Source organism: Schistocerca gregaria, chromosome 8 (genome assembly GCF_023897955.1).
Source record: "Schistocerca gregaria isolate iqSchGreg1 chromosome 8, iqSchGreg1.2, whole genome shotgun sequence".
Taxonomy (NCBI): domain Eukaryota; kingdom Metazoa; phylum Arthropoda; class Insecta; order Orthoptera; family Acrididae; genus Schistocerca; species Schistocerca gregaria.
The window spans coordinates 357,843,033-357,857,138 of NC_064927.1; the positions used below are offsets into that span (position 1 = coordinate 357,843,033).

At 43.9% G+C, this 14,106-nt stretch overlaps 1 protein-coding gene across 1 annotated transcript in view; it reads left to right on the forward strand.

Moving 5' to 3' along the window:
- Positions 1-13,295, forward strand: part of LOC126285185 (uncharacterized) — a 43,162-nt gene extending 29,867 nt beyond the window's left edge. Inside the window, exons 3-4 of the mRNA XM_049984492.1 lie at positions 9,935-11,620; positions 12,138-13,295. Coding sequence (XP_049840449.1) covers positions 9,935-11,620; positions 12,138-13,295 — 2,844 coding nt within the window. The remainder of the gene's footprint in view (positions 1-9,934; positions 11,621-12,137) is intronic.
- The last annotated feature ends 811 nt before the right edge of the window (positions 13,296-14,106 follow it).

The window sequence follows — 14,106 nt, forward strand, 5'->3', positions numbered from 1 at the left end:
TCGCCTTCAAACGGCTGTGTGCGCGAGCCCGCTGCATTATCTGCCAACGCAAGCAGGAGTGCTGGGAGCGGTATGTGTCCACCATTGGCCTCCATGTCACTCCATGGTAGGTCTGGGCCAAGATTCGCCGCCTCTATGGCTATGGGACCCCTGTCAGTGTCCCTGCACTCTCACTGAATGGAGCAGTTTGTACTGACTCCGACGTCATTGCAAACCGCTTGGCAGAGCACTTTGCTATGAATTCCGCTTCTGCCAACTACCCCTTGGGCTTCCGCTCCATTAAGGAGCGGATAGAACGTCGGAGTCCTTCTTTTCGCACACACCATCCTGAATTGTACAATGTTCCATTGAGTGAGTGGGACTTTCGAAGTGCCCTCGCCGCTTGTCCTGATACCGCTCCTGGGCCAGATAGCATCCACTCTCAGATGCTGAAACACCTTTCAGTGGACTGCCAGCGACGCCTCCTCTATCTTTACAACCGCATTTGGGTCGAGGGTGAGTTTCCGTCGCACTGGCGGGAAAGTCTTGTTGTCCCCATTCTGAAACCAGGGAAAAACCCTTTGGAGGTGGACTGCTACCGTCTCATTAGCCTCACCAACGTTCTTTGCAAGTTGCTTGAACGGATGGTAAGCCGGCGCTTGAATTGGGTACTGGAGTCTCGAGGCCTTCTGGCTCCGTCTCAGGGTGGGTTCCGTAAAGGCCGCTCTGCCGCCGACAATCTGGTGAGCCTGGAGTCGGTCATCCGTACTGCCTGTGCCCGCCGTCAGCATCTGGTTGCCGTCTTTTTCGACATGCGGAAGGCGTATGGTACGACATGGCGTCATCACATCCTTTCTACGCTTCACGGATGGGGTCTTCGGGGCCCTCTGCCGATATATATCCGCAATTTTCTGTCGTATCGTATCTTCCGTGTGCACGTCGCGGCCTCATATAGTTCCTCCCAAGTCCAGGAGAACGGTGTGCCACAGGGTTCTGTTCTCAGTGTGTGTCTGTTTTTAATAGCTATTAACGGGCTCGCTGCAGCCGTGGGAAATACTGTCTCCACTTCCCTGTATGCTGACGACTTCTGCCTTTACTACAGCTCTATTGGCATTGCAGCTGCTGAACGTCAGCTACAGGGCGCTATCCGCAAGGCGCAGTCTTGGGCTGTAGCGCATGGTTATCAGTTTTCTGCAGCCAAGACCTGCGTTATGCATTTCTGCCGGCGACGCACTGTTCACCCGGAGCCGTGGCTTTATCTTGACAGCGAGCTTCTTAAAGTGGTGGAGTCACATAGGTTTTTGGGGATGGTTTTTGATGCCCGGTTGACTTGGCTGCCTCATATTCGGCAGCTTAAACAGGTGCTGGACCCAATCCTCCACAGCTGGATACGCCTTGCGACTGGTGCCTTCCAAACCAGCCCTGTGGACAGCATACTTGTGGAGGCAGGTGTCCCTCCACTGCGGTTACGACGCCAACAATTACTGGCTGCTTATGCTGCCCATGTATTTAGCTTGCCCGGGCATCCAAAATCGTGTCCTCTTCCCGCAGTCAGTCATTCATCTGCGTTGTCCGATCGCCGTACGTGTCAAACAGCTACTTTCCTGGCTTGGGTGTTTCCCTGTTCCACCTCCTTTCCGGGCCACTCTACGTACACCCCCGTGGTGTGTGCCTCGCCCTTGCCTTCGGCTCAACTTGGCACATGGCTCGAAGGATTCAGTCCCTCTGGAGGCCTTCCGACGCCACTTTTATTCCATCCTGGCCACGTATCAGGTCTCTGGCGTTGTCTACACCGACGGTTCGATGGTTGCTGGTCGTGTCGGTTATGCACTAACTCTAGGAACCATTCCGAACAACGTTCGTTGCCGGCTGGCTGCAGTGTTTACACTGCTGAGCTGGTCGCCATCTTTCGTGCCCTAGAGTATATCCACTCCTGCTCAGGTGAGTCCTTCGTTATCTGTAGCGATTCCCTGATCGGTTTACGAGCTCTCAACCAGTGTTTCCCTCGTTCTCGTCTGGTGATGGCTATCCAGGAGTCCCTGCATACTCTTGCCCGTTGCGGCAGATCTGTGGTCTTTGTTTGGACCCCGGGCCATGTTGGGATACCCAGAAATGAAACCGTTGACCGCCTGGCGAAAGAGGCCACTAGTGCACCATCTCTGGAGATTGGCCTCCCGGCGACTGATTTGCGGGCACTATTATGCCGCAAAGTTTTCGATTTATGGGACACTGATTGGCGCAACCTGCCCATGCCAAACAAACTCCGCCGTATCAAGGAGACGACTACTGTGTGGGAGTCATCCATGCGAGCCAACCGCAGGGAATCAGTCGTCCTTTGTCAGCTCTGCATTGACCACACCCGACTCACGCACAGTTATTTACTGTGTCGTGAGGATCCCCCGCTTTGTCGTTGTGGGGCGTCCTTGACGGTGGTCCATATTCTGTTGGAGTGCGCACTTTTAACTGTGCTCAGGCAGACTTTTGCGCTGCCTGATACGCTCTCTGCGCTTTTATCTAACGACTCTTCCATAGTGGACATAGTTCTGCGTTTTATTCGGGCAGGGGGATTTTATCGCTTAATGTAAGTGTGTGTTTTTGTGTTGATTCTGGCCTATGGCCTACGATTTGTCTGATTCCCCCCCCCCCCCCCCTCCCCCCGGTGGTTGGCTTTTCCCTTTTTGTTTGTATGGTCGGCCAACAACCGTCACACTGTGTGATTTTAGTTCGTCTTGTCTGGTCTTTGTCTACGTTTCTCTTGTTCTGTGTCGTCTGTCTTATTGTCTGTTGCTCGTTTTTATTCTCTGTGGGTGTTTTTAGTATTTGGAAAAAGGGACCGATGACCGTGGCAGTCTGGTCCCTTTAACCCCCACAAACCAACCAACCTTTTTCCATCTTAATCTATGGTTCATAACTGTAAACTATTATACAGTTACAATATCAGTCTTAAACCTTCCAGTGTTCCTGGTCTCTTCCATGTATGTAACCTTCTTGTATGATTTGTAAACCAAGTTTTAGTTGTTATTAAATTATACTCTGTGCAAAATTATAGCAGGTGGCTTCCTTGTTCACTCCTTTCCCCCAATATGTATTCTCCTACTATTTTTCCTTCTATTTCATTTCCTAACAGGCCTACTAAATTCCATTCCTCCATTACAGTTAAATTTTCTTCTTCCTTAACTATTTCTCTTCATCATCGGCAGTGCTAGTTGCCTTATAAACTTGTACTTCTGTATCATACATACTTCTATACATCGGGTATAGATTTAAGTGTCAGGATGTCGTTTCTGAAAGTATTTGTATGGAGTGCGGCCATGTATGGAAGTGAAACATGGACAATAAATAGTTTGGACAAGAAGAGAATAGAAGCTTTTGAAATGTGGTGCTACAGAAGAATGTTGAAGATTAGGTGGGTAGATCACGTAACTAATGAGGAGGTATTGAATAGGATTGGGGAGAAGAGAAGTTTGTGGCACAACTTAACTAGAAGAAGGGATCAGTTGGTAGGACATATCCTGAGGCATCAAGGGATCACAAATTTAGCATTGGAGGGCAATGTGGAGAGTAAAAATCGTAGAGGGAGACTAAGAAATGAATACACTAAGCAGATTCAGAAGGATGTAGGTTGCAGTAGGTACTGGGAGATGAAGGAGCTTGCACAGGATAGAGTAGCATGGAGAGGTGCATCAAACCAGGCTCAGGACTGAAGACCACAATAACAACAACACTTCTGTGGTGGGTATTGACTTTGCCGTCTTGGTTATGATAATGTGTTCACTGTGCTATTCACTGTAACTAATCCACATTCCTATTTTCTTATTCATTATTAGCTCTGCAACTCAGATACAAAGAATGTTTTCGTTCCAAATGTGAGCCATCAGAGTAATTTCTGGTGTGAATTCATGAATCTCGTATAGTAATCTATCAGATAAGCTGGGGAAAGTGGACTCCATGCTGGAGTACATTGACTTGGTTGTTTTCGTAGTAGCCGAGCTGTTTCTAAAAGAAACAGCATTGCAGATTCATTGAACAAAAAACAAAGTATTGACCTTATATAACTACCTTGCCATTAAATCCTGTTAATAAAAAAAAAAAAAAAAGGCTCTATAGTCCATATTTTCAATAAGTCGCCACAAGAGTTGAAGGCCTTTGTTGGCGGAATGCAGGTTTTCAAATAGAAGTTGAAGATGTTTGTTCTACAAGAACATTCAAAGTAGTAGTAATGATAGGATTGTTTTATTTACCCAGAGATTACTTTTACAAGAATATTGGACAAGCAGTCGTATTAAAAATAAGAACAACAAAGAAACTTAATTCTTATATACAGCCATTTCCATACTTCTGGTCTAGTTTGACAAGAATGGAACAGGTAGTTGATCATGGCCTTAGAGTAGGAACAATCCTTACATTTACCTGAAGTAGTATTGGGAAACCACAGAAAACCTAAATCAGGCTGGCTGGATTGAAGTCTCCATCCTTCCATATACAAGGCCTATCCCTTTACGATAGTGTTACCTCATTCCGCTCATTTTTTGTGTACAACAGTTTCATTAATAAGTTATTAAATAATGTAAAAGGTTAGTGCTACTGGTCATCCATTTCAGACTACCACGCACTACACACATACACACACATGCACACGCTTGCAACAGTGCCCTTGATAGTGTTGCTGTAATTCTCAGTAAAATAAATTGAAAACTGGGAAATAACAGTTAATGTAGAGAGGAGCGAAGACCTTAACTTACCCTCAAGTCTAAAAGACATCAGCCAATTATTCCACCAACTTTCTGCAGTCCCTGTTCCTTTTCCACATGGCATCCTGCTTTTCTCTGTCGATACCATCTCCTTCTACACTAATATCATCACCAATGCCTATGGCCTTGCCGCTATTGTACACTGCTTTTCCCAAAGCCCGATTGAGTCCAAACTCCTTCCGGATCACCATGACCAAATGTATCCTCAACCAAAATTACTTCTCCTTTGAAAGTGTCACCTACAAACAGATCTGTGGTACAGCAATGGGCACCCTCATGGCACCGTCCTATGCCAACCTATTCAAGGACCCTCTAGAGGTACGATTCCTAACCTCCCAGAATGCCATCCCATCACCTGGTTCAGATTCAGTGATGACATATTCATGATTCGGACTGTGTGGGAACACCCTGTTCACAGCCCTCCAGAACCTAAACAGCTTCTCCTTCATTCACTTCACCTTGTCTGTCTCAATGCAGCAAGCCACCTTTCTTAATGTTGACCTTCACCTGAAAAATGATTACATTAGTACTGCTGTCCATATCGAACCTACCAACTACCAGCAATACCTCCACTTCAACAGCTGCCACCCATCTCATACCAAGAAGTGTGTTCCATACAGCTTAGCCATGCGTGGCTGTCACACCTGTAGTGACGAGCAATCCCTCCCCAAATATACCAAGGGACCAGCCACCTCCCAAAGTCCCTTCTGGCCACAAAGGAGCACTCCCCTCAATACCACCAAGGACTGGAGCAGCTGAATCACATTCTCTGCCAAGTTAAGGGAAATATCCTATTCACTATGCTTCCCACCCCTTCCACAGTGGTATTCCACTGCTCAGCAAACCTACAGAATATCCTTGTCCATCCCTCCTGACAACCTCTTGACTCATGGCCTACACCTGTGCATTAGACATAGATGTGAGTGGGCATGACAACTAATAAGCTGTCTGTCCGCATGAATGGCCACCAACAAACTGGGGCCAAGAGACAGCTGGACCACCTAGTTCCTGAACATGCTGCCCAACACAATGTGCTTGATTTCAGCTACTGTTTCACAGCCTGCGCCATCTGGAACCTTCATACTGGAACTAGCTTTTCTGAATTTTGCAGTTGGGAAATCTCCCTGCAATATCATCAGAGTGCCCCAAGGAAGTGTGACTGGACTGCTGTTCTCTATATACATAAAAGATTTGTCAGACAGGATGGGGGGCTGCATTCTGCAGTTGTTTGCTGATGCGGCCATGGTGCACGGTAAGGTGTCGTAATTGAGTGACTGTAAGAAGATATGAGATGACTTAGACAAAGTTTCTGGTTGGTGTGATGAATGCAAGCTTAGCCCTAAATATGGAACAATGTAAGTTCATGTGGATGAATAGGAAGAACAAACTTGTAATATTCAGATACAGTATTACTAGTGTCCTGCATGACACAGTCAAATCGTGTGTGTGTATATATATATGGGCGTAATGTTGCAAAGCAATATGAGGTGGAACGAGCATGTAAGAACTGTATTAGGGAAATAAGTGGTCAACTTCAGTTTATTGAGTGCATTTTAAGAGTGAGTGGTTAACCTGTAAAGGAGACAGGATGCTGGTGTGACCAATTCTTGAGTACTGTTCGAGTACTGATCCACACCAGTTTGGATTGAAGGATGACATCAAAGCAATTCAGAGGCAGGCTGCTAGCTTTGTTACTGGTAGGTTCAAACAATATGTAAGTGTTCGGAGATGCTTCGGGAACTCAACTGGGAATCCCAGGAGGGAAGGTTTTGTTTGAGAAACACTAATGAGGAAATTTAGAGAAGCAGGATTTGAAGTTGACTGGTGATAATTCTACTGCCGTCAACATGTATCGCGCATAATAACCACGAAGATAAGATGCAAGAAACTGGGGCTCATGTGGAGGCTTACAGACAGTCGTTTTTTACGCGCTGTATTTGCAAGTGGAACAGGAGGGGAAATGACAGGTAGTGGTACAGGGTACCATGCGCCGTTTTTGGATTATCTTTGTAGATGTAGATATATCCTATGTAACCCGTTTTCTGCCCCCACTTCAGTGCTATGCAGCCTTCTGTTTTGCCAGTGCATCCACTTGTCTTTTCCCTTTTTCTGCTCCTGTCCCTCTTTGCCGTCACCCCCACTCCCCATAAAAAGGAAAGAAAGAAAAAACACTGAGTGCACCTAACAGCACTATCCTCTCCCCATCATGACCCTGCATGACCTCACAAACAGCATTAAACCTTCCCCCACCCTTACCCTACTTTCCATCCTCCTCCTCCCCACCTCATGGTTCCTCCATGCCCTCACTATCCATTCCAAATTGCTGTTCTCGTCATGTGCAGTTGCTGTCTACAGGTTGTCCACAACAATCAGATTGGAAGAAGCCCTTTTTTCCAAAAGCTTAAATGTATAGTGTCTTTTCAATGTGTCTGTCCACGACTCAATGTTCCTCTATATGGTGAGCAGCAATCTGTCCTTTTCATAATCTTGTCGCTTATATGTACCTTATACAGTCATCCTATTTTCAGTTTCCTGTGTTTCTCCCAAATTATCCATATGAATTTCAGAATGATCGTGCAGTCACAGCTAGACAATTATTGAACTAAAATAAATCCTTATCCTCCATGTATTATTATTATTATTATTATTATTATTATTATTATTGTCATTTTGGCATTCAGTTGTTCATCATTTTACTATTACATTATTTTGCTTAGTTGCAGATGTGAGATGATGTGGTTTATGATCTTATTTTATTCAAAGTTGCCTACAAGTAAAATAAATGATGAGTTAAAGCATAAGAAAAGCTACAATAAAAAGGAAAACATTAATTTTTGGAGAATGGTATGAGCTATAGATAAAATCTGAAATGTTGTAATCGGTCATGGACAGATATACAGTTTTCATTTATCCTGTTGTTATTGTTGGGGTCTTCAGTTGGAAGACTAGTTTGATACAGCTCTCCAAGCTACTCTTTCCTTCACAAACCTCTTTCTATACAACTGCAACTTATTTCCCCATGAACTTGCTTGCTGTATTCAAGCCTTTGTCTGTTTTTCCCAGTTTCATCCCCCACACTTCCTTGTATTACTAAACCGGAGAGTCCTGTATGCTTCAGGATGTGCTGTATCAACCAGTCTTTTGTATTACTCAAATTGTACCATAAATTTTTCTCCCATTTCGATTCACTATGTCCACATTATGATCCAATGTATCCACGCAATCTGCAGCATTTTGTAGTATCATTACATTTCAGAAGCTTCTCTTACTATTGCCAATCCATATTTTATTTCCTCACCACTTCAACATTTGCCATTTATTTTCTTCCCTGAATAGCAGAAGTCATCTACTACTTTTAGTAAAGGCCTGACCAAGATTTTCGCTCCCAAAGTGCGCTCGCGCTCCGCTAATGCAGCTAAGCCTGCTCAGTGCTCCAGCTTCACCCACCAGTGCGTTATCCCAAGAAGGTGTGCGACTGAAATGACTGTATCCTGAAGGCTGCACATCCGAGAAACTAAGGAAGATGTATTTGCAACACAGTGCAACTACTTCTAAGAGGCAGATATTGTACCAAACTTTTGTAAGCAGGATTTTATCACTAGTGTTGATTTTTCACCTTTTTATTTTTTTGTGAGAGCAGTAACACTTATTACTTACTATGTTAGGCAGAGCTAACAGAATTAGCAGTGCTACAAGAGCTTTACCTACAGGCTTTTAACAATAAGTCGTAATGTTTATTAATTTATACACATTTTGATTTTAGAATACATAATGTGTCTGCATCTACGGTTTTTCATGCAGTGGAACACATGGAGTTACGCAGATTAAGATCTGTTAAAACCAACTAAATGTCTGCAGTGCTTTGCTGATTTAATGAAAGAGAGAGAGAAAAAGCTCTCACACATGTTGAACCATACATTGAAACAACTTTAGTAGCTTGCCTCTGCATTCAAGAACATTGCTCTTGGGGTAATGTTGTATAGAAGTCTTATAAATTTCCAGACTGGACAAAATAGTCATTGAACTGGATGCTACACTGTATGTTTAGTAGATCAAGGTAGAAGTAAAGTGGTACATTACAAACAAACAAAATCAGTCTTCTGTTTGAGAACTCATGATGAAATGTTTCAATTACTAAAAAACATATTTAGTCATGTCTGGTCCACAAATAGCTGCCTTGAGTTCTGAGAAATGTTCCATATCATGAACTTTAAGTTGATTTTTCCATGGAATAAATTTTTGTTTGATAGAATAAGTCTTTTGTCTGCAATTTCTGCTACCAAATGACACTCCCTTTGCACTAAGATACTTAATGAATTCAAAGAAATGATGATGTTGACCATGAAAGACTTTTTCACTACCTTACCCTTAACTCAGTTTTTCCCGTATGGCTTCTTTCAATTCAGCCAGCATTCATTCTTGTTCCTTGGAAGACAAGTGCATCATTGTCTTTGTGGCTGGAGTAATGATGTTCCAGTGAATGTTTTTCCAGCTCGTAATTTTACGATAACATGTTAAGCACTTTGCATGGCTTCAAACAATACGAAAAGTAAAGCAACTGCCATTCTGTCGCATTGAATGATACGGCTTCTCCACTTTTTTGTATTTGAACAACTGCATGGATGCCATAGTATTCCTGATGCAGAATGTAAATCTAATTTAACATAAGTAATGTTGTCGGCAAACTGCTTTGTGTTTGACAAGGTGATGGAATATGTGTAATAGTGTCCGGCTGCAGCTTTCCGTTTCCTCCTCCATCCTCACCCCCACTTGCTGCTGTGCTAGGCAGGAGCACGGCTGGCGCAATTGCAGAACCCATTTGTCTATGCCTATTTTAGGGTATCATTTTCTAAATGAATTCCATTGACCAACATCACATGACTTAATTTGTCTTTCACACCAGTATCTTCGTTTTACTTTCGTTAATATTATAATCTGCCTTAGGGTATTTCTTATGTATTATGTATCCTGCTTGGCAGGTGGAAAATTTGGTTGGTTCTCTCAATGAACGTAATAATTTTGAGGGAATGCCATGCACCCCGATACTTTGTTCAATCTTAGGTTTTCAGCGCTGTATCAAATCCTTCTCGCAGTTCACATTCCCATCTCATCATCCTCATCCATTTCTTCTATCCTTTCCATACTGTTGTCTTCAAGTCTCTCTCCTTCATGTAGACCTTATATGTATTATTTCCATCTTTCAGCCTTATTGTCACTTCATGGGCGAATTTGAAACTGAGGAGATGGAGGTATGTGACGCAGATGGAGCTCGCAATATGGTACCACAGCATGTAGCAGGGGAATACCATTGCTTGGTATACCCTCGCCACTTCCAAACTGCAGGGAATTCAGTGCCATTGCTGATGCCAGAAGAAAACGCTGTTGTCCATGCAGAGCTTCCCGAGTGCCATCAGGAATATAAGCTGCAGCAGCAACAACAACAAAATGCAATTCAAGAGTCAAATCACATCGATTCGGAGCAGCTACGCAAACGTTTCTTGACTGCATTTCAGAAAGCATATGCTAGTGGCAAGAGACCTGCTGCCATCATACCCCCCTTGAACAGGAGGTGGAAAACAGAGGTTGTTCACGATAGAAGAGGATTGTCTACTGACCACACAGCTCTACCACAAAACCCGTCTGATGGGGAGAATTGTGCTAATTCATTGTACAGTGATACTGACATTGCCTCCATAGTGCAAGATCATGAATATGATGATGATGGTGGTGAAGAAGAAATAGTCAATGAAGAAATACCCGAAGAAGAAATTGATTATGAAGAACAAGAAATTGATGAAGAGGAAGAAACGGAAGGAGGATCCGTGAATGAAGAAACGGAAGAAGGATCCATGGATGAAGAAACGGAAGAAGGATCCATGGATGAAGAAACGGAAGGAGGATTCGTGAATAAAGAAACGGAAGAAGGGTTAATGAATGAAGAAACAGAAGAAGGGTTAATGAATGAAGAAATAGAAGAAAGATTAATGAATAAAGAAATAGAAAGAGGAGGAGGAGGATTAAGGAATGAAGAAGAAGAAGAAGATTTAAGGAATGAAGAAATAGAAGAAGATTTAATTAATGAAGAAACTGAAGGAGGAGGAATAGTGAATGAAGAAATCGAAGGAGGGGAAATATTGGATGAAGAAACTGAAGACGGCATAATGAATAGAGAAGTAGTAGAAGGAGGAATAATAGGTGAAGAAGAAATTTATTTTGAAGAAGAAGAAGAAATTTATTTTGAAGAAGAAATTGATGATAAAGAAATAATGAAGGAGGAAGTCGAAGGATTAGAGAATGAAAAAACAGAAGAACAAGAAGAGGGATTGATGAATGAAGAAATTGAAGAAGGAATAACAAACAGAGAAGTTGTAGCAGGAGGAATAACAAACAGAGAAGTTGTAGCAGGAGGAATAACAAATGGAGAAGTTGTAGCAGGAGGAATAACGAATAAAGAAGTTGTAGCAGGAGGAATAACGAATAAAGAAGTCATAGCAGGAGGAATAACGAATAAAGAAGTTGTAGCAGGAGGAATAACAAATGGAGAAGTCGTAGCAGGAGGACTAAGGAACAGAGAAGTTGCAGCAGGAGGAATAAGGAATGGAGAAGTCGTAGCAAGAGGAATAAGGAATGGAGAAGGAATAAATAACAGAGCAGTCGTGGGAGGAGTTATAAGGAATGGAGTAGTTGTACGAGGAGGAATAACGAGTAGAACAGTTGTAGGAGAAGCAATAACAAATGGAACAGTTGGAGGAGGTGGGATAACGAATGGAGTAGCCGTAGGACGAGGAATAAGGAATTTAGTAGTCATAAGAGGAGGAATAAAGAATTTAATAGTCGGAGGAGGAGGAGTAACAATTCAAGTAGTCAGAGGAGGAGGGACAGCGAACGGAGTTGTCGCAGGAGGGGGGGGCAGCGAACGGTGTTGTCGCAGGAGGGGGCGCAGCGAACGGTGTTGTCGCAGGAGGGGTGGCAGCGAACGGAGTTGTCGCAGGAGGGGTGGCAGCGAACGGAGTTGTCGCAGGAGGGGTGGCAGCGAACGGAGTTGTCGCAGGAGGGGTGGCAGCGAACGGAGTTGTCGCAGGAGGGGTGGCAGCGAACGGAGTTGTCGCAGGAGGGGGGGCAGCGAACCGAGTTGTCGCAGGAGGGGGGCCAGCGAACCGAGTTGTCGCAGGAGGGGGGCCAGCGAACCGAGTTGTCGCAGGAGGGGGGGCAGCGAACGGAGTTGTCGCAGGAGGGGGGGCAGCGAACGGAGTTGTCGCAGGAGGGGGGGCAGCGAACGGAGTTGTCGCAGGAGGAGGATTAGCAAACGGAGGTGTGTTAGGAAGAAGAATAACAAATGAAGTCACAGGAGGAGGAATGAAAGAAGGGCCTGGTTCCAGCAACAGTGATCTACAATCTGTCAAGCAGGCAGAGCTTAAGCCACCACCAATCATCCTACACATCAAGGACCACTACAGATATTTCCTACAGTTACTTAAAGAGTGGACAACAGAGGACTTCAGTGTGAGAACTGCAGGTAAAGACCTCATCCGGGTCAATTTCTGTAACATTGCGGACTATAAAAGAGTCGAGAGTGAAGCAGCAGCACGTCAAATTCTGTTTTACACTCATACTACCCACTCGGACAAAGTCATCACAGCAGTCTTCCGTGGGCTACCACATACTTTTCAGCCACATCACTTGTGGAAGGAACTGGAAGAGCTTGGATTTGCTGTACACTTTGTGGTGCGCATGAAATATCCAAAGACAGGGAGGGAAATGCCTCTATTTCTGGTTGTAGTTCCTGAGACCCCACAGAACAGGAAAATTTTTAGCATCACGCTGATTGCCAACACAATCATTAGTGTGGAAAACCTGAAGAGAAGGCGGGGTGGCCCTCGATGTTCCCGATGCCAGGCCATTGGACATATGGCACACCATTGTTCACAGCTTGACATTTGCATCCAGTGTGCCAGTGAACATCAAAGCCAGAAATGTCTGCTCCCCGGAAAAAAAGCACTGAAGTTCATGAACTGTGGGGCTCACCAGCATGAAGTACCTTACAGCCAGCCTAAGCAAGAGAAGGCTAACCATTCTGTCTGCCATCTAGGTCCAACCGCACTGCCACATGTGGACCTCATTAGTGATGTTAGCAAAGCAAAGCTGCTGTCCTCATCAGACACAAGCTTTATGGGCCCAACAGCCAACAGATGTGGGCAGACCCATGCCAAAAAGCGTATGTCTGAATTACAGCTTGACAGTGCACCAAAACAGAAGCTGCGATGTCCACATGCCGCGGGGGAGGCAGAACAGGAGGGTTTGGTCTTCACCTCCATGGGCCAGAATAGTTCCAGAAATGGCACCAGCTATTTCAAAGGTGAAGATAGTGTTCATGCTGAAGGCTCCAACTGCACTGACATAATGCACAGCAACAGCTTTACCACTGCTGAACAGCTTTCAGATATACCTAGACAGTTTGCCCTGCTGGAGGAGACAATCAGGAATCTCCCACAACGGATTTATGCTGCTGTAAAGATGGCTGTGGAAACAGGTATGCTGCCCGCTTCCCAACAATCAGCAGACTGAACTGCCAGTCCCTGCATCATGGAAAGCTCCAGAGGCCTCTGACTAGTCAGCTGCTTTGGCCACCCTCATACTGATAGCACTGATGATAGGACAAGAAATTACAGCAACCACAACCAAAGACAACAGGAAAGCAAAATGCTTAGTGTTTTAATACTCCAACACAATGGGAAGAATCAACCACTGTGATGATTTCTAATGTTCCAATGAGCAGCAGCAGCCTTCCCCTTGTTTAGTACTGTAGTGTCCTTTCCTCCATTTATATTTTCCATAGTCACTCGTACTTTTACATCTCTGCATTTCTGTAGCCATTCCTATTTCACCACTTTGCATATTCCGACAATTTCTTTGTTTTGGTATCTGTATTCTCTTTTTGCATTCTACACCTGACAAATTTTTATACTTTGTTCTTCACTTTATGGAGTATATTTACAGCCTGTTCTGCCTTCAGGGAAGCCATCTGTTTCTTTGTTGCCCTATGTCTTTTTCAGATTTATTTATAATTGTTTGTTTCCATTTTGTGCATCCTTGCCCTTTTTCATGTATACAGTATGTATTAAGTTGTCTTATTATACATTTTTGTGTTGATCTTGAGGGTAAACCATTTAAATGTCCGTAAAAAAGTTTATTCATCTGACTTTCGTCAATTAAATTTAATGTTATTTAAATTAATAATTTGCTTGTGCTTTCAGTGACTCTCAATATAATGTAAACATCTTTTCTGTATTAAAAAAAAAAAAAATGTAATGAATGCATCTTTTTTTATTGGTGGAACAGTTGTCACCTAAAGTGTAATATCTTTGCACTGTCTTTT